We start from the raw sequence: 20,127 nt of genomic DNA, 5'->3' as shown, positions 1-20,127 counted from the left end.
CAAAAACACCAATAAACAGCAATATAATAAAGACAGGGCAGTTTAACAAAATGTTTGCTTTATTCTTATCCAGGACAACTCATTCAGAATGGCCAAGGAAAAATAAGCACTATATTTTTGTTTTACATTGTCAGAGATGGTACTTTAGCTGAATAGGTCAAAGTAAAACAAAATGAATATATAACAATACATGTGTGGAGTTAATGATAACAACAATAGCCCTGAAACATAGGGTATTCTGTGGTAATCACCGGCACTGAATCAACAACAGTAGGAGAGCTTTCAGAAAGGACTCAACCCCAAAGAGGAAACACTTTTTATTGAAATAATATTTTATCAAAGCTTCTGTTCATCTTCATAAAATGTTTCTAAAACTTCTCTTTAAACCTTTATTTTTTTGTGGGCATTTTAAACTTTTTAATTTGTTTCTTCTTTTTCACCAGGTGTCTGTGTGTGCATGTGTCCTTGGCTGAGGTTTTTGTGTGTGTGTGTGAGAGAGAGAGAAAAGGGCACGCCTGTATGTATGTATGCATGTGTGAGAGAAAGAAAAGGGCAAGCCTGTGTGTGTGTGTGTGTGAGTGTGAGTGTGAGTGTGAGTGTGAGTGTGAGTGTGAGTGTGAGTGTGAGTGTGAGTGTGAGTGTGAGTGTGAGTGTGAGTGTGAGAGAGAGAGAGAGAGAGAGAGAGAGAGAGAGAGAGAGAGAGAGAGAGAGAGAGAGAGAGAAGGGCAAGCCTGTGTGTGTGTCCTTGCTGAGCTGTGGCGGCGTTAGAGTGGTAACAGCAGGGATGTTGCTTTTTAAATTGGCTGGAGCAGGTTCAAGCAACTAAGAATGTCTGCGTGTGTGATATTTATGGGTGAGTAGAAAGTGTGTGTACCTATGCGCGAGCTTACAAAGGAGTGTGTTAAGCTAGAAAATGTGTGTCAGGGTGTACTTCTGTAAGTGCTCGTGTCTCAATGTCTATGTATCTGTTCATCAATGTAAATGTGCGCGTGTGTGTAAGGCACGGAGAAGGGTGGTCATTTCAGGTCCATGCTGGAGCCAAACAGAGCAACCAGCTGCTCCTCGTAGTGGGTGATGTTCCTCTTCATGATCTCCTTACAGGAACCCAGCAGACGCTCAAACGCCTGAATGTCTATTACTGAAAAACACAGATAGAATCACTCACACAGCTGCACAACAGATAGATGGCGACATGGGCCCGTATTCATAAGGTGCCACGGAAAAACAGCGCTGGTCTAGGATCAGGTGCCCCCTGTCCATGTCATCTTATTCATTAGGATGTAAAGAGCAACACTGATCCTAGATCGACACTCCTACTCTGAGATGCTTTATGAATAGTGTGTCCTGGTAAAGGAATAGAAATACACTGTTGTAGCCTACGCTCCTGTATAGTTTATTTCCAACAGTTCCTGAGCCGGATATAGACCTTCCTGTCAAAACACTGAGATAAAACTACAGTAGAGCACACTGCTTTCAAATTAACATTTTTGCACTCTACACCTGTAGAATTGTTAGATGTGTGTACACTTTGAAGTCATAAGAGAGATGACTATCACTATGAGAGAGAGAGAGAGCATCACACAAACACCTGTTTGTCTGAGAGAAACATCTCTGCATTAGGTACCGAGAGACCGTGAAGGAGAGATACTCATCTAGAACACTTACAAGCCAGTAATCTGCAGTTAAGAGATTCAGGGAGACAAGCAGAAAATACCTCTCTGTCACACTGATGGACACCCACTCAGAGCCCAGGGCCTTTAAAATAAACTGACACACACACATATATGTGTAGATGTATGAAGTGGCCTTACCCAAGCACTTGACCTCTCCCACAGCATACGCTGATGCAGCGCGGGGCTTGTTGGTGACCAGTGCCAGCTCCCCAAAGTACTGACCCCTGCTACAGCGGGTGATCTCCACCTCCGCATTATCCTCCTGGTTCACCTTCGTCTGGGGGAGAGAGGGGGAGTGAGAGCAGGGTACAGAAAAAAAAAAGAGAGGACAGGATGGGTTGGGGCTGATTTGGTTTACGATGATTTTAATATTTTTTTGCAGATTCAAATGACTGGTTGCCGATTTCAAAATTCACAAAATGTTTTATCATGGCACACGAGCCACAGTGCCAAGGAAGCCCAAACATGTTGTTCACTAAGCAATAGGCCATGTCTGTTGCAGAGAGCTAAGAACAAGCCAGATCTGGGTTCAAATACATGCGTATTTAAGTATGTTATTTAAATACTTGGTGTATTTTCAAATAATGTGGCCAGATCAGCTACTTCTATTTGAAGTATTTTCAAATAACTATCCTAAAACTATTCAAATACGTTTCTCCAAATACATTTTTTCAAATACCCCTAGGAACAAACAGACCTGGGTTCAAATACATGGAGTATTAAATATTTGAAAATACACTTGTATGAGTATTTTCAAATACATTCCAATATTCAACTACTTGTATTTTCTGAGAAACTATCCAAACTACTTCAAAATATATTTAAAAGTAATTGAAATAACCTAAATATTATTTGAACCCAGGTCTGGAAGAGCCATGTGAAAATGAGTTTTGCTTTGTCACAGTACTTTTTAAAATCCATTTAATTGCACCAGCTAATACAAAAGACAGCAAAAAAATAACAGATGCACAAGAATGGAAATACAGACTTTAAGCAGCACATCAATGCATTATAAAAATGAAAACGCCTCAGTGTAAAACGTTGTCTTACACTGTTTGGTTTTATAAACAAAGTGCTGCCACACCATTTACTAAGAAGAAATCAGATGGAGAAACTATCAGGATGAGAAGGAGTTCTGATGCAGGTACAGCCGTCTAGTGCTAGCCAACATTAGGAACCATAGTTTGTTAGCTAGCTTAAATTATTTTTTGGGGAGGGACACAACATTTTGTGGATTGTAGATTTTACAAATATTCTGATTCGAATCACTAAAATGTTGCTGATTTTCTTTTAAGGTACGCCATGCTCAACTTTGAATTATTACTATTCATATTAATAATGATTATAATTCAGATGATTAGTCATACCATCTTTGTGTTTGGGTGCAGGGTTAAGCAGTACATATGAGAAAAAAAAGGAGAGAAAAACACAGGGTGACATGAACATAAAATAAAGCCACTTTTTCCACATTCTCTGGTGATGAGGCAGAAATGACAGGAGAAAACAAGTACTCTTACTTTGCTCTTCATCATTATCTTCACGTCTCCGGACTCCACAATGTAGAAACAATCTGCCCTGTCCCCCTATACAGCAACACAAACCGTTTACAATTGCCCATGGTCATTGTTACTAGTAAGCTTTACAGTAATACCAAGAGAATCTTGGAGAACATCCTACCTGCATGATGATGCGTTCTTCATCAGAAAATGTCTTCATTCCTAATACATCCACAATCTTCATCCTCTCAGATAACTGAGAGAGACATAAGTTTGATAAGGAAAAGCAAAGGGAGACAAATTAATATCCGTGCTACATTTTTCACTGTCGAGCTTCCTCAAATTCCTCCCATCCCACTCCCTTTCCCCTCCCCCCTCACCTCCAGAGACTTCAGTAGGGGCACAGACTCGACAAATTGCTCATACAGCCTCCTCTTTTTGGCGTTGTTCTTCACAATGAGCCTACGGAACGTGGCCCGGTCCTGGTAGTGCACACAGACAGCATCCGTCACGGTCACACAGACAGGATAACACAATCACACCGACACAAACTGTTTCATTCTCCTGCTATAGGTTACATATCTAACAGACAAAAGGTATGGATAGATGTACTAATCTTCTATAATATTTACTATCATGATTAAAAATATTAATCATAAAGAATTTATTAAACTTTTATAGCACTTTTCATTACATAAAGAGTATTAAAGACCAAAGAATCTTAAAGCACATCTAAGATCTATCTCCTACAAATTAAAGACCCACAACAGCCTCCCTGGCACCCAATTTATCACCCAAATGGGAAAAGTAAAGAAATAGCTGTAGCGGGTCTTTAAAAACACTGAACAAAACAGGAAATCCAAAGACTGAAAAGAATTAAGACGGGCTTCTGCTTCTCCAACAGAAATCGCAATCAGACTTGTCGGTGATGTCATGGCGACGTTGGGTCTAACGGTCGTCTCGTGCCGAACTGAGCATGTGCAAGTAGTAAAACTATTTTTATATCGATATGAAGTAGTTTGACAAAAATGAAAAGGTGTCAGTTTGTCACTCTCATGAGGTTGGAGTACTAACATGTTCAGCTACTTAAGACATTGGCTCAAATATAAGTTGTGCCTTTAGATTGAGAAAATATACAAATAAGGAACTATTTTTCACTTCTCTCATTGACTTCTCAAACCCCAAACACTGGCCCGGTTTGTTTGGCAAGCGTTCCCAGAAATCTTGCGACGTCTGGGTTTAGAAACTCTGTGGTAAATCTTGTATCTGTAATGCCGTTATGTTTACCATTCTCCCTAGTGTCCACTGGGAGGTGCTGTGGCAGAGCACAGCAGTGAACTAGAGGTCAGAGGGTTAGGCCAATGTGTGTGTGCATGATTCTCACCAGGCCCCAGAGCGCCCCCTCCTGGGTGGCAATGATGGTGGCAGCACGGGGGGTGTTGTACATCAGTGCCAACTCCCCGAAGCTGCCCTTGTTGTCATACTGGCCCACACACTTTCCTACGCCATCAATCAGTACCACTATGTCATAGATTCCTCTGGAAGAAGAATAGGGGGAGGGAGACAGGGGGAAGGGAAGGGAGAGAAATGAAGAATGTTCTAATAATATTTGAGCTCTCTACAAAATGCATTGTGTATAGTAATAACATAGGAGATATTTGCAGACTAATCTTCATCTATAATAAAGTTGATCACTGATCTAAATCTGCTGCAGTTAGTGATTTTTTTGTAAAAAAAATTAATTGGAGTATTGGGCTCTACTCTTGGGATTAACCAACCAGGGGTAGGGGGACTAACAGCACGAGGAGCTCAGTTCTGGGAATTTATTTGGATGATACACCACCTGATTGGCTGCCAGGGTTGCATTGTGCTGTGGTAGCCAGTGAACATTCACTTTGTTTGGGGGGATTAGTATGATGATCACTTGGCTATGTAGGTGACCAGGGGGTATCCCATGAGGCTTTGCAAGGCAACACACAGGGAGGGAATAGGTTTTAACATGCTTATGACGTGCATCTAGCCCTAAGCCTCTCAGGGTGAGGCACTAGCATGACTGAGGGAGCTTAAGGTGCAGAGAATAAGCCCACTCATACGCTGCGTTAAAATGGCACCCTATTCCCAATGTAGTGCACTTCTTTTGATCAGGGCCCACAAGGGCTCTGTTCAAAAGTTGTTCACTATATAGGGAATAGGGTGCCATTTGGGAAACACCCATGAAGCCTAGGCCCAGGAAACATGGCGGAAACAACAACTAGTAAAATAAGGCTCAAGGGGGACTTTTGTATTGTGTTTGGTATGAACGCTGCTTTCTAGCGAATGCCTTGATTATAACGATTCTGAAGAAACCGTGCACGCACACACACACACACACACACCTCTCAATCACATAGAAGTTGTCTCCATCGTCTCCCTGGTCGATGACATGCTCCTGGGGCTGGACGCGCAGTTCAAACATGGCGTCCAGGACCTCTGAGAACTGTTCCTGTGAGGGAGGAGGGCCGCAGCAGGAGGGAAAGAGGATGATTGAGAACAAAGACCACACAATCACTGTCTGAAAAAACGACTCAACTTAAAAATGGACGGAGTGAGTTGTGCCTGTCTGGCAGCTTGTGTATTACTGTGTGTTACTGAGTGTACCAGTAAGTAAAGACCAGGAAACCTTAACCTTTTATGAGTCAATGTGATCTACAACCTATTAGAACAGAAGTGCATATGACGGTGTGGCCCGTTATACTCTAATAGAGTGTTGGGGTTTCCTGTCACTGTGTGGTTAAAACCTCGGTCTCATCTTTTCTACCTGTTCCAGGGTCTTGAACAGTAGAATATCTTTGCAGGCGTCCTGCAGTCGACAGCGCTGCTCGTCTGTTTTAGGATGCACCACCCTCGGCTCCTCCACCTCGTCATCGTCGTCTGGGTTAAAGGCCTCCGCGCACACTGGCGTGAGAACACTTAGATTGTAACAAACACTTGGGGGGTAAACAGAGATTGCCAACCTGTAGTCCTAAAAAACGGAGTTCCCTCTGGTTTGGTCGGCCAGTCCTATGGTGGAAATGAATGGTGACAATGGGATTTTGGGATAAATGCTGAAAATAAAGTCGGAGGTTAACAGGCTTAGATGTTATATGTTTTGTTTTATGAGATAATATCAGTCAGTTAACATGACCTTTTTGTGCTGTTAGTGCTTAAAGTTTTGATTACATAAAGGAGTCAAACTGTACAAAAAGTAAGATCTCCTAAGCCTGTGTTACAGCAGACCTTATTTTCGCTGTTTATATAAAAACGCCATTCATTTCCCAATAGGCTTTAGCCAATGAGCCATGGCTGAGGGAGCGGGGGGGGGGGGGGGGGGGGTCATCTTTAACACATACTGAGGGAACAATATTACCGTAACATGGTGGGGCAAAGAGTTCCAACTTATACTGTAACACATACGGGCTTGGGGGCACAATATTAGCACCACAATCAATACACCTAAAGACTCATTGTAAGGGATTACTCTGTGTGCTGGACACAGCGAGGGAAAACATTGAAAACCACGCTCCAGGGGACTAATATCAGTGTGACACACACCTACTAGTTATCAGTGTTCAGTGATACATTAAGACAACCAGTAACTTAGTGTTAACACCAAGCAGGCATAAAGAGGCCAGGTAAGATTACACCAGATCAAAGCACAAACACTTAACATGCAAACAAACGTCGCTGCTGCAGATTACATTAGGGCAGTACTATTCAAAGTCAGGTGGGTGACCCCCGGAATTGCAGTGGGGTAGGCAAAAAAAGATATACACAGTGCCTTCAGAAAGTATTCATACCCCTTGACTTAATCCACTATTACAGCCGGAATTCAAAATGGATTAAATAGATGTTTGTTCTGACCCATCTACACCCTATAATGACAAAGTGAAAACACGTTTGTAGAAATGTCAAATGTCTTGAACATGAACATGCAGAAACATCTCATTTACATAAGTATTCACACCCGAGTCAATACTTTGAAGAGCCACCTTTGGCGGCGATTAGAGCTGTGAGTGTTCTTGGGTAAGTCTAAGAGCTTTGCACACGTGAATTGTACAATATTTGCCCATTATTATTTTAAAAAATTCAAACTGTCAGGTTGATTGTTGCTTATCAGCCATTTTTAAGTCTTCCCATAGATTTTCAAACCGATTTAAGTCAAAACTTTAACTAGGTCAATCAGGAACATTAATGTCGTTTTAGTAAGCAACTCCAGTGTATATTTGTTCTTGTGTTTTAGGGTATTGTCCTGCTGAAAAGGTGTATTAGTCTCAGTGTTTGGTAGGAAGCAGACAACCAGGTTTCCTCTAGGATTTTGCCTGTGCTTATAGCTGTATTCCATTTATTTTTATGTTAAAACCTCCCTAGTCCTTGTCGATGACAAGCACATACCATAACATGAAGCAGCCATCACCATGCTTGAAAATATGTTTTGCTCTATTACTTAAGTACTTTTTTTGCAAATAGGATGCATGTTGGATTATTTTTTTCTGTATAGACTTCTTTTCACTCAGTCATTTAGGTTAGTATTGTGGAGTAAATACAATGTTGTTGATCCATCCTCAGTTCTATCACAGCCATTAAACTTGAACTGTTTAAAAGTCACCATTGGCCTCATGGTGAAATTCCTGAGCAGTTTCCTTCCTCTCTGGCAACTGAGAAGTGACTGGGTGTATTTATAATTGCAATAACTTCACCATGCTCAAAGGGATATTCAGCTTCTGCCTTTGCGTAGCATTGGAAAAACATGCCTTTCTTTGTGGTTGAAAATGTGCTTGAAACTCACTACTAGATTGAGGGACCTTACAGATAATTGTATGTGTGGGGTACAAAGATGGGGAAGTGATGAATCATGTTAACTATTATTGAACACGGAATGAGTCCATGTGACTTGTGATTTGTTGTTGCCATATTTTTTTTTTAAATGTGTTTTTAAAAAAAATTCATTTAAAAAAACATTTCTACAAACAAAATTCCACTTTGACATTATGGGGTATTGCGTGTAGATCAGTGACAAAATGTGGAAAACGTAAAGGGGTGTGAATACATTTTTACTGAGAAAGATAATTTGAAAAATAAAAATATTGAGTAAATGTTCTTGTTCTAGAGAGATTAAAATGTAGCCTAATGAACTGAAAGTTATTTGTTGATGTGAAAATAACAATGTACAGATTCTAAGGTTGTGCCATTAGAATTGGTGAGAAAAATGGGGTCCCCAAAAAATTGGATGAAAAAAAAAAAAAAAAAAAACTGGGTCCCTGCTGAAAAAGTTTGAATAACACTGCATTAGTGAGTAGTGACATCAAACAGGACTTACCTGACACTCTCCGGTTATATCTGCTGGGAGGAGGGGCTGGAGAGAGGGAGGGAGAAAGGGAGGGAGAGGGTTGGTGAACACTCTCTCCTGTTCACAGATTGCTGCAACAGTAGAGCCTGTGGTTACGACCTCTGACATTGCTAGCACTCTTGAAACGGCAGAGAAAAACAACTCAAACACATGAAATGAGACCGTGCCGACACACAAACAATCTTCTACACTGCAATAAAGCCAGACAAAATAACACAAAAGTAGAATTTATCAGCTCTTTTATGGATTTTTAAGCTGATTAAATGACATGATCATTACAGGTGCACCTTGTGCAGGGGACAATAGAATTGGCATGCTGACTGCAGGAATGTCCACCAGAGCTGTTGCCAGAGAATGAAATGTTAATTTATTTACTATAAGCCACCTCCAATATTGTTTTAGAGAATTTGGCAGTACGTCCAACCGGCCTCACAACCGCAGACCACGTGTAACCACGCCAGCCTAGGACCTCCACATGAGGCGTCATCACCTACAGGGTCGTCTGAGACCAGCCACATGGACAGCTGATGAAACTGGAGTATTTCTGTCTGTAATAAAGCCCTTTTGTGGGGAAAAACTCCTTACCATTGGCTGGTCTTGGCTCCCAAGTGGCTACGCCCCTGCCCAGTTGTGAAATTCATAGATTAAGGCCTAACAAAATTATTTTAATTGACGGATTTCCTTATATGAATTGAAACTCAGTCAAAACGTTGAAATTGTTGCATGTTGCATTTATATTTTTGTTCAGTATAGAAAAAGTGCATCATTGTCAAAATCTTTCACTATCGCTTTAAGATCAGAGTGACAAGTTACAACATATTTGTAGCCAACAGAGCGAGCATTGGTACAAATGAGAGCCATGAGCACACAGCCACCGCTTGCTCCTCATCTCCCTACAGTGCAGTGGCAAGCATGTGTTACGTTTCAGATGGTGTTAACATAATTACATTTTTATGGATTTTTGGAGTAGAATATATATTTTTTTAAGTCACCACAGTTCTACAAATAAACATTTCCCAGGGGGCATGTGCACAGACCCCCGCAGCAAAGAGAACCCCCCCACCTTTGCCACCGCTGCTCAAACAGATCCTAGGGGAAACACTATATTAACATAATGATTGTTTCAGTGTCATTATACTAAAGTGCATTTGTGGGAAGCAGAGGATGAGTGTAGACTAAGTGTGTCATATTGCAAGGACATGCGTGTTTGCATGTGCTGTGTAAGGAGAGTGTATGAAGTGCTCTTGCCCGTCATCACGTGTGGGGGATAGCAAGTGCCTGAAGTTGCCATGACAACAAAACACAAGGAAGACCTCATTGCCATAACAACCTCCCCCTCCTGAAACCACTTCTTCCTAAGTAAAAGGTCCCCCCTCTACCCAAACACCCACTCACAAACTCCCATAAGGACGAGACATTATCACTGTCTGCTGGCCTTACTAATTGCAGCTAGAACAAAAGACAATCAAAGTGGTACTTGTTCGTTGAACAGACATCCCTCACCCTCCCGCCTGTTGCTCTCTCCGGCTTTCTCTCCTCTCAATCCCCACACCCACTCATTGTCTGTCAGTCTCTCACTATCTCTTAGGTCCTCCCCCTTTCCCTCGTTGTTCATGCCCACCCCTGTAAAAAATAAAAATAAACCATGATAAAGTGGAAAAGGAAAAAGGAATGAAGTGTTTGTGCTCGCTGGTTACGTTCTTGTAGTCTTCGACAGCCCCTCCCGTGCAGATGATCAGACCTCAACGCCTGGAGAAGTGTTTCTCCTGGCCCCACATGAACATGACAGAGCATCATCTCATATGCACAGACAGAGTGACTGTTTATAAAGACAAGGCTGTGAAGCAGCAACCAGTGTCAATGGCCTATTGGGCAGAGCAGGAACACACAAGGACATTGAGAAGGGAAGTGTAGTTGTGTGGCTGGAGGGTGGGGGACTAGGGGTTAAATCAGCACATGCTCAGTGTTGGCATACTGTTATGGTTAGAGCACCGCAGGGACAGGACAGGGGCGTCTGTGTCTCCAAACCAACACGGCTGACCTTGCCTCCGCGGCAGAGCCAGCCATGGAAGCAGCAAGGACAACAGAGGCGGCTAGCATGGCAGGGAGCTCTCCCTTTTAGATACTGCCACAGCTGTATACACCTGACTCACCATGAAAACAATCTTTATTGCAGTCAAGGCTGTCACACTGCTCAGATGATCAGATCTCACAATGCCTGGAAAAGTGGATCATCATAACTCAGGAAGCACATTAATAAATATATAGTCTGAGATATGAGATAGCACAGCGGCAAGAGATGAGCTGGAAGGCGAGCCCATAGAAATGGAATGAATAGAACAAGGTCCACCCATTATGCCATCATTGACTTGAATGGGGACACCTGTTCTATTCATTTTAATTATTGGCGAGCCATTGGCTACTAATTCCTTGACGCAGCCATAGTGGACAGGGTGCCAACTCAGACGCAGCCATAGTGTCTGCTAGCTTGTTGTTGATGCTCCTCTGTGCTGATCCAGAACATCTCTTCTGCTAATCTAATTGTTTTGACACAGCCTCCTAACCAATAATCAGTGAGGCCCAAGCAGGGTTGGGTAGTAACGGATTACATGTAACTGGGATTATGTCATCAGATTACAAAAATATACTATATCTAAAATCGGATTAGTTACATTATTAAAAACAGCTTATTACTTTCGGGATTACTTCATCTCATGTCAAGAGGAAATTTTATGAAATTGTCATTGCTGTCATTTTGCACACCATCAAGACTTATCACATGCTCTCAAAGATTCTATTGTTCGGTTGATCGTCCATCAAGTGTGGATGGCCTCTTATGGTAATAGGCTATATTTCGAGTTGGCGATCTAGCTAACTACTTCCTCATCTGGTGAATTAGCCACAAATGAATTAGCCTGCGTGATATTAGTGCCCAAAAAGATGTAGAATAATGAATGTCTATTGAACCCAAAAATATATCAAAAAATTCTGGAACCCTTATTGCCTAGTTATCATACACCAAATTCATGACAAACGCTGGTTCAGGTTGCACATCAAGATATCTGGTGTCATGTATTCGTGCCTGAACATGTTGTTAGAGTCAACTTTATTTCTTGAATCATACCATTTGTAGTCTAGTACACATCTGAATGAAACCCTTTGAAAGACCTTATAAGACTGAGGCTACAAATGTGTTCAATTGCGTGACCCCACTGCAATTGTGGCGCAACCAAGTCATGAGCTGGTGCCACCAATTGAAAATGTTAGTTTGGAGCCCTGTGACTATGCTCTTACACATCGAATAGAACGTCTGAATTATAGGATATACTCTCATGCTAGTCCTCATTTGGAAATGCTCATGTTCCTAAATTTAAAAAAATGCTGTTAGATTCATGTGTTAAGTATGTCTGGGTTTTAAAAGTGAAAGTAATTCAAAAGTATTCCAAAAGTAATAAGATTACATGACTCATTCTGAGTAATTGAAAACAATTACGTTACTGATTACTTTATTTTTCAAGCAACTGTCATCAGTAACACACTACCTTTTTCAAGTAACTGTGCCCAAACCACAGACAATGAAGTATGAACTAAGGCTAATCTTGTCTAGGTTCCATTTTTACATTTTTATTTCAACACATGGATGTAGCCTACTCACTGCTCGTCTCAAGAGGGCCCATCTGTGTGTGTGTTTTTCCCCTGTATGTTTATAGGCTAGGCCTTTCATTTTTTAAATGATTTAGCCAGGATCGTCTAACAATTGAAAATGTTTTCCAGGGAGACCTGGTCTTGCTCACACACATGTATGTTAATGCAAACACGTTCCAAAAAGCCCTGATGAGTCAAGGAGCGTTGCCATGGTCTTCATTCACCCATAGTCCGTCATGCAACCAACAATGTGCATTTATATTCCTAGACGTCACCAGTCAATGAGGCACATCCCAAAGTGCAGTGCTCAGCACTCTTCGACAGCACTGTATAGACTAGTCACAAGGCTTGTGTAATGAGTAAATCCACACACACAGTCCACCATTTTCCCTGAACATGAGGATGATGGTGTGGCAAGGTAGCATATACAAGTGTTCCTGCAGTGTTCTGCTTTAGAGACCTAATAACGTTGTCATGTTTTGGTAGCAGATTGTAGAGGCCCCAGCCACACACTACAACAAGACATGCTTAGCAAGGACCGCTGAAAATTATTTATCGTATGGTATGTCAGTGAAATTGCTAGGGCAGGCCAAACACTGGGAAAACCATGTACTTACGGGTCTAATTTTCCCACACCCACAAGTTTACCACTGTGTGATGGAGAACATCAACATTACACACACATTGTGTTTATGCTCTTTGCAAGAGGATTTCCACTACAAGCTGAGGTACAAGAGATTACTCTGAATTTTCAGCTTGACTTTCAACTGTCGTACTCATGGAAATTAACTACAGTATATTTTCTCCCCATGTCTGTTCCAGCTTTCCCTCTCCCCTGTCAATCTGCCTCCTTTACTACACCCAACCCCCCCCTCCCCTGTCAATCTGCCTCCTTTACTACACCCAACCCCCCCCCCCCCCCCCCCCCCCTCATTCTCCAGGCTAGTCCTTAAAAGGAGAAGTGGCCTTGTCCTGTTTAGAGCTTGTGTTGTTAACCCCTTCTGGACTGTCAGTGATGGGTTAGCCCTTATATGTCAGAGCGGTCTGGGTGCCAATTTAATGGCAGACACGCTAGCTAGGACCTTGGCCAAAGACGTAACTCCCCCCCCCCATTGGAAGGCTATAGCCTAAGTCAAGAGAAAGACTTTAGGAGGAAGAGCAGTGGAAGGTTGTGTGGTCAGAGAGACAGTAGTGATGGTAACAAAGAGCACTGACTCACTATCTGGGCCCATTTAAAGTAACAAAGGTTTCCTGAACCCACATTATCAGGCTGATGTTTAAAATGTAACAATTGAAAGCGTGTAAACTATCAAAGAAATACTAGATGGGTAATGGGATTGGGAAGAATGCCTAGCAACCAAATATGAACATATTGGCCTTTACAGAGCTGTGTAGACTAGACTTGCTCCTGGAAATCAGAGTGTGGTGTGGTGCCAGGCTGGTGGATGTCCTAATTTGACCAGCCACTCCGCTTCACCACTGTACTGTTGAGATTCTCTCTTCCGGAGCTGACACACACAAATGTTGATTTTTGCATTGAGAGAAAAAAATGCTTGCAAATGCTCTGTGTGACCACCTGCCAATGTAGCTGGTAGCGATAGACATTCTACCAGCCAATGCCAAAATATACCAGCATTTGGTGTGTGTTAATTTCCCACCCTGGTGCCCTTTCAGATAATAAATTATTGAAGCTATGCAAAGATGCCTGTATCAAAGCCACTTGTGGATGGCTGAGGACTGAACTATTACTGAACCCCTGCACTTTATCTACTGTGTGATTAGGCAAGGTCGCTGCCTGTCCACTTTATTCCCACTCCAATGTGTTTGTGAGGACAGCGCCAAGGTTGCCGGCCCAGTCTGTATTCCCTCTGCACTGACAGGACAAGGTCACCGCAAGCAAACACAAATTTTTGTTCCATGTTGGTTCTGTGGGGGGTGTCAGACATCTTCCATTACCATTTTCATGTATTGCAGCCTATACATCAAAAATGTAGTTGCTTGGGATAAAGGTGTCTGCTAGTAAAAGGTCATATAAAAAATGTAATAGTTTTTAAATATGTCATATATAAAATGCTATAATAAATACCAACAAATCTATTTGTTAGCAAGCCAGGCCATGAAGGCCCCCCCAGCATCTTTAGAGCGACTGCCTGGTGCTCCCACCCTCAAAAGCCCCTTTGTCCCGTTAAACCGTACAAATGACATCTTCTCCCTAAACCACCTTGTCTAATCAGATTGAGAAGCTATCCTGTTCGAGAGGGAGAGAAAATGGAATAGAGTCAGGATCAGTCAGGGAAGGACAGCCATGACAGTCTGTTTTCAACTTGATTTCAATTTCAACGTTGATATTACAGTGGACCGGTAGCATCATCAACTGAAAGGCTAATTGATGCACAAAGACAGATGATTAACTATCTGAGATAGTTCATAAAAGCATGTTTGCAGCCTTCCTGTTAGCCATATCAGAATTTATCAGAGGTTATTATGCATTGCATGACAATATGTTATTAGAATGATCCAAACGGATGGTGTCCACATCCTGCAGTGTAGGGAAGCCGCATAAGGTCCACGACCAAGTGACTAAACACGGTGACAGCCCGTCTTTCAGTGTGGTGACTTCATACAGTAAAAATGGCATATGGGAGAGCGGCCTGTGTGAAATGCATATAAAAGAGAGGATGCGATTTTCCTTATTTTTCTGCCACAGGAAATGGGCAGGGAATGAGGAAGTGCCAAAGTTCAGATGCTTTTCAAAACGTGACTAATAAATGAAGCAGTAAACTGCATGCATGCCTAGTTCCCATTCACGCTCACAGGGAGAGACAGGGAGAGACTTTAAAGCCAGTGTGGTGTGTGGCTCTCAAGGGATGCTATCCATTAGATTAACCTAAATGCACAGTCTGGACTGGTAATTAGGTCACCTGTTGCACAACTGACAGGGACCACATTTTCCCTAGTGATGGGCGGGAGGATTTCTATAGTAGAGTATCGCAATATGGGCCCAATCTCTGTCCATGCCACATAAGACTAACTGGCATTTGTTATTTCTCTTCTTAATGGCACCCAAATGTGTTTTTCAAAGTTTGTATGTAATGCAGAAATACTAGGATATTTCCAAGAGTGTATTTTCAAACTGCTGTGACAGAAAATGTAATGTTTTGGCATGTTCCTGGCAATCATACAGCTGGGAGTTGTATGGCCAGTTCATGGGATCCAGAATCTGGTTACAGCAAACCTGAAGCAAAGTGACCTCACAATGGTCTGCTGTCGGTCATGTCTTCGTTCAGGTGACTCATCTATTCATAGGGCCTTATAATGCCCTATCAGACAAGCTATGAAGTGGCGGTGTAAACCATCTGCTTATACAAACTCCCTCTCTTAACTTGAAAATCGGCCGACGTCTAGTTTTCATAACAAAATCGTTAATAGGCATTTTTGGACACCGATTATGGCCAATTACATTTCACTCCACGAGGAGACTGCGTGGCAGGCTGACTACCTGTTATGCGAGTGCAGCAAGGAGCCAAGGTAAGGTGCTAGCTAGCATTAAACTTATCTTATAAAAAACAATCAATCTTAACATAATCACTAGTTAACTACACATGGTTGATGATATTACTAGTTTATCTAGCTTGTCCTGCGTTGCATATAATCGATGCGGTGCCTGTTAATTTATCATTGAATCACAGCCTAGTTCGCCAAACAGGTGATTTAACATGGGCATTCGCGAAAAAAAGCAATGTCGTTGCACCAATGTGTAACTAACCATAAACATCAATGCCGGTCTTAAAATCAATACACAAGTATGCATTTTTAAACCTGCATATTTACTTAATATTGCCTGCTAACATTAATTTCTTTTAACTAGGGAAATTGTGTCTCTTCTCTTGTGTTCCGTGCAGGCAGAGTCAGGTTATATGCAGCAGTTTGGGCTTTTTTGGTCCGCCAATAATTGGTATTGCCGTTGAAAAATCATAATCAGTCGGCCTCTACTCTCAATACACCCCCCCAGTTCTATTCTCTCCCTCTTTAGAGCTCATCTATTCCTCTTCATCTCCCAGTCCAAGGTCACTGAGGAAAAAATTAAATGTGCAAAAGATAGGCTATTGGTTCAAATGAGCCCAAATGGCACTTCTACCTCAAGGAAAATAGGATTGATGCAACAGTTTGTTTTCAAAACTATACCATAATTAATTGAAAATCTGCAGTTCAAAGAACAACAAAGCGGTCACACCTCCACTGATTTGGTAAACAGCTAAGGGACAGGGCTGGAGAAATGTAAGCACAGACATAGCTATGAACACAAGGACTGACTCCATGAGATCAAAATGACAGTTTTAACCATGTGCTGAGGCTACAGTATACAATGTTTGATTCAAATTACTTTGTTTACAAACAAAGGAGTAAAATAAGCTTATATTTTGGGTTCTGATGGGGTTACATATGTTTCAGTCTTCAAGAATGTATGAATTTAAGTCAGAAAATTGATGTAGAAATTGCAGAATAGACCCTTTTAACTATGGAGCTGAATATTACTTCAGCTACGGTCACTTACACAAACATGCTACAAAACTTGATTATCCTCAGTACATCAAGTTCGACGATGGGAACCCTATCATGAGGACAAAAAGTCTGCTATAATACGCCAAAAACATTAAGAAATGTCCTAGTGGGTCAGTGTCTGCCTCTCGGGGGTATGAGAAGAGTTGAGTTATGCATGAGATGGTTTCCCCACTAAGAGAGGAATTCAAATAGATGCGATTGTCATCACAGATCTGTTTACACACACCCCACACATACAACCAATGAGGTAATTGCAATCAATCTCACAACCGCCAAATACAGCCAGAGATTAAACTGAAGTCCAAGTCATTCCTCAGCCAATGAAAACACATTTTGGAATTGCTGTGATCACAGACCTGAGCTCATTGACAAAAACAGAACGTCCATTCACAGCAAAACAGCCCCTGAAAAGCAATGCGATCTGGGTCACGTTGCTCTCTCAGCCTGCAGAGAGCAGCGGACTTCCTGGCATCTTATGTCCGGGAACAGCCTGGGCTGGCAGATGTTATGCTGGCCACATCTTATTTCTGTAAATAGGGTTTTCATGGCCTGGGTGTGTGGTAAATGCACTTATGTCATCATTGAGGACATTAAACAGTAAGATCAGCAGACATCTGATATAACATGTCTAACCTATATAAGGTCACAAACAGGATTGCAGCCATAAGTCTTACTAGTTTAGTTAGGGTTCTCCAACTCCAGTCCCAGAGTGCTACTGGTTGTGCAGACTTAGTCCAATCCATCTGTACTCATCTCTAACAAATCAGTTTCAAATAACCAACTAAGCAAGATAATCATTCCCCAAACTGAATACTAAGTGAATCGGCCACATCATCAGGCTGCAACTTACGCTCGAAATCAGACTCGTCGGACCCGTCTTCATCGTCGCCATTTGACTCTGTTTGCATCGGCTCCCCATCGAACACCACTCCCTTCCCGAGCTTGACAGCAGCACCGCCCCCATCTTGGCTTCTGGTGTCCCGCAAGCGCGTGAAATATTGCACGGCGAATTCCACCAGGTCTGTTGGCCTTTGTCGAAGCACCTCCACAGTGTAGCCTTGCAGCAATTCCGTCAATCCCACCGGTATCTCGATACTCATGACTGTTTTTCGATGGTGCTATCTAACTAGAAAGGATGTTCAGGTATACTGTTTTTCGTACAAAAAAAAAAAAATGAATTCAATATCCGTCCATGTGTTGCACGCTACAGCTCCTACTGGGGGGAGATAGCTGACACTTACAACAGCTTCACAAAACTGGGTTAGCTTGCTGACACTGATAAACAGTTAGCGGTTGCAAATTTGCTTAGCTAGCTAACAAAAATGTCCAAGCAAGTAACGTAGTGACACTGTCGATGGAAGGCCGGTCTTGTTGTGTAAAGAAAGCAATATAACCCCAGTGACGTTAACGTTAGTTTATGATATCTGAGCTGTCAAGTTGGGTAACTAGATAGCTAGCTGCTGCTATACCAAGCTGACAAATGAGCTCGATGGCTAATAAATGGATGCCACAAATGATAACGAACGTTGTTAGTTAGCTACAGTAAGGTTACTATAGTTTGTTCCCTCGCTGTCCTCACTGTTCTTTATTTCGCCTCCTCTTTTTCGCTCGTTTCTTTGCCAGGGTAGCGACCAAACCCCGCCAGCTAGTGGTATATCCAATCAATGCCCGATCAAAAACTTAGCTGATCAGCGAACAGGCGATGTATAGTACACCACCAGCCAGCAAACGTTAGCATATAATTAATGGGTGGGCACTGGGACTTGTTACGTTAGCTAGCTAGATTAGCTAACTACAGTACTAGCCAGTTGGTTTCGAGGAAAGAAGAAACATCTAATTAAATATCCGAAGTATTTCGCCTTCGTATTATACGAATAAAGTAATGGCGGCTAAAATCTACCAATAACGTCCCTTAAGCTAAATGCCGGTAGCTATAACTAACAGCTGACTTCTTATTGCTGAGTCCAGGCAGACAGTTCAGTTGCAGCAGACAATCCGAACCCGGCTTAATTCCAAGCCCCTATAGACAAGGAGCGGCAGGAACAACCCAAACGTTATCTTGAATCCGAATTACCCAGTGTTTCTCCAACGTTAAAATGAAAATGTGTGGCATAAATATTGGTAACGACGTTCCTCGTGATTTTCCGTAAATCTGTTTCTACCTCCAGATGAGGCTCTTCTTTTCGTTACTTCGGGGTGAGTGGTAGACAGGGTTGATTGACATGCCAATGTACCAATCCAATCTAAGACTCATGACACGCAAGGATCAATTAGGGGATTCGATGAATTCCCCGGGTGAACCGAGTTAACATGGAATACATTCGATTTTGAACCGGGCTTCCTCCGGGCGTGAGCCGGGTGTCCCGTTCTGGCAGACGGGGAAGTCGGCTCCAAAGAAAAGTGACAGGTTAAAGCTGCAATATGTAATATTTACATAGAAATGTGAGTTATAGATCTGTCGTTCTCATTGAAAGCAAGTCTAAGAAGATCTGTTCTATGTGCGCAATTTCCCGATCTTAAATTTAGTTTTTGCATCTTTTACTTTCGGATTTGCACACCATCTTCAACTAGCTGAAAAGACAGCATTGTTGGGTATTGAAAATATATTTCACAGCGGTTTAGATGGTACCATGATTCTCTACATTATGCATAGTTTTTATTTTTTTTTGTCACAAAATGAAATTAGTCGAAATATTAAAATTTTTGCAACCAGGAAATGGCTGAGCGATTTCTGCATATTGCACCATTAAGTACTTGGAGTAATGAGTTTGATTATTTCGATAAAGTGATTGCTTTAAATAAAACATCTTTATCTGCCTTCCCAATGAAAATAGATGTATGTTTCTGAACGATGCACTATGCTATATTGTTGACAACAGGGCCTGCTCCAGACATAAGTGGTCGCTTATGGTTGTGCATCAGCATTTTTTTCTCTTGTTATGTCAGTCACTGACAGTCACTCAATTAGCCATGTCAGGAACAATGTTTTGATTGGTAAATTAGTCTAGCCAGCTATCTAAACTTGTAGTAGTCATGGCCGAATACCAGATAGGCATGCAGGGCACATGCCCAGGGGCCCTGGCCTCCAGGGGGCCCACATTGATTTTTTTGTTAGTCACGCTCACTCAGATATCATTAACATGACATACGTCTAGGCAAAATGTGTAGAATTGCCAGAAATTAGGTTTAAAACTGAAATAATGTCTCTCTACCCCATTGCAAAATGGGTAGAATTGCAGGAAATGTTCTCTTTCGCTTAGGGTCTCCAAAAGGCCAGCACCGGCACTGGATAACAATATGACCGAGTGCTGCAGATTACTGTTCATTTTTAGCAAACCGTGGCAGCTTCAAACTGTTGCAGCTTTATTTGTATTTATTAAGGATC

At 42.0% G+C, this 20,127-nt stretch overlaps 1 protein-coding gene across 2 annotated transcripts; it reads right to left on the bottom strand.

Moving 5' to 3' along the window:
- Nucleotides 1-38: 38 nt before the first annotated feature.
- Nucleotides 39-18,976, bottom strand: LOC109869223 (cAMP-dependent protein kinase type II-alpha regulatory subunit). 2 transcript variants are annotated; one of them, XM_020459207.2, is made up of 11 exons: nucleotides 17,593-18,956; nucleotides 8,505-8,540; nucleotides 5,967-6,103; nucleotides 5,545-5,651; nucleotides 4,554-4,707; nucleotides 3,550-3,651; nucleotides 3,351-3,425; nucleotides 3,191-3,256; nucleotides 3,041-3,043; nucleotides 1,812-1,950; nucleotides 39-1,138 (listed from the first exon to the last, which is right to left on the bottom strand). In XM_020459207.2, the coding sequence occupies exons 1-11, from the start codon at nucleotides 17,840-17,842 to the stop codon at nucleotides 1,017-1,019; spliced, it is 1,191 nt and encodes a 396-aa protein (XP_020314796.1). In that variant the 5' UTR covers nucleotides 17,843-18,956; the 3' UTR covers nucleotides 39-1,016. The 2 variants fall into 2 exon arrangements, with proteins under 2 accessions (XP_020314796.1, XP_020314797.1); XM_020459208.2 differs by lacking the exon at nucleotides 3,041-3,043 and having other exon boundaries at nucleotides 17,593-18,976.
- Nucleotides 18,977-20,127: the final 1,151 nt, after the last annotated feature.

The sequence above is a fragment of the Oncorhynchus kisutch genome, linkage group LG24 (genome assembly GCF_002021735.2).
Source record: "Oncorhynchus kisutch isolate 150728-3 linkage group LG24, Okis_V2, whole genome shotgun sequence".
Lineage (NCBI taxonomy): Eukaryota > Metazoa > Chordata > Actinopteri > Salmoniformes > Salmonidae > Oncorhynchus > Oncorhynchus kisutch.
The sequence above is the reverse complement of the archived record's forward strand: the minus strand, read 5'-3'. Positions and strand labels throughout refer to the sequence as shown.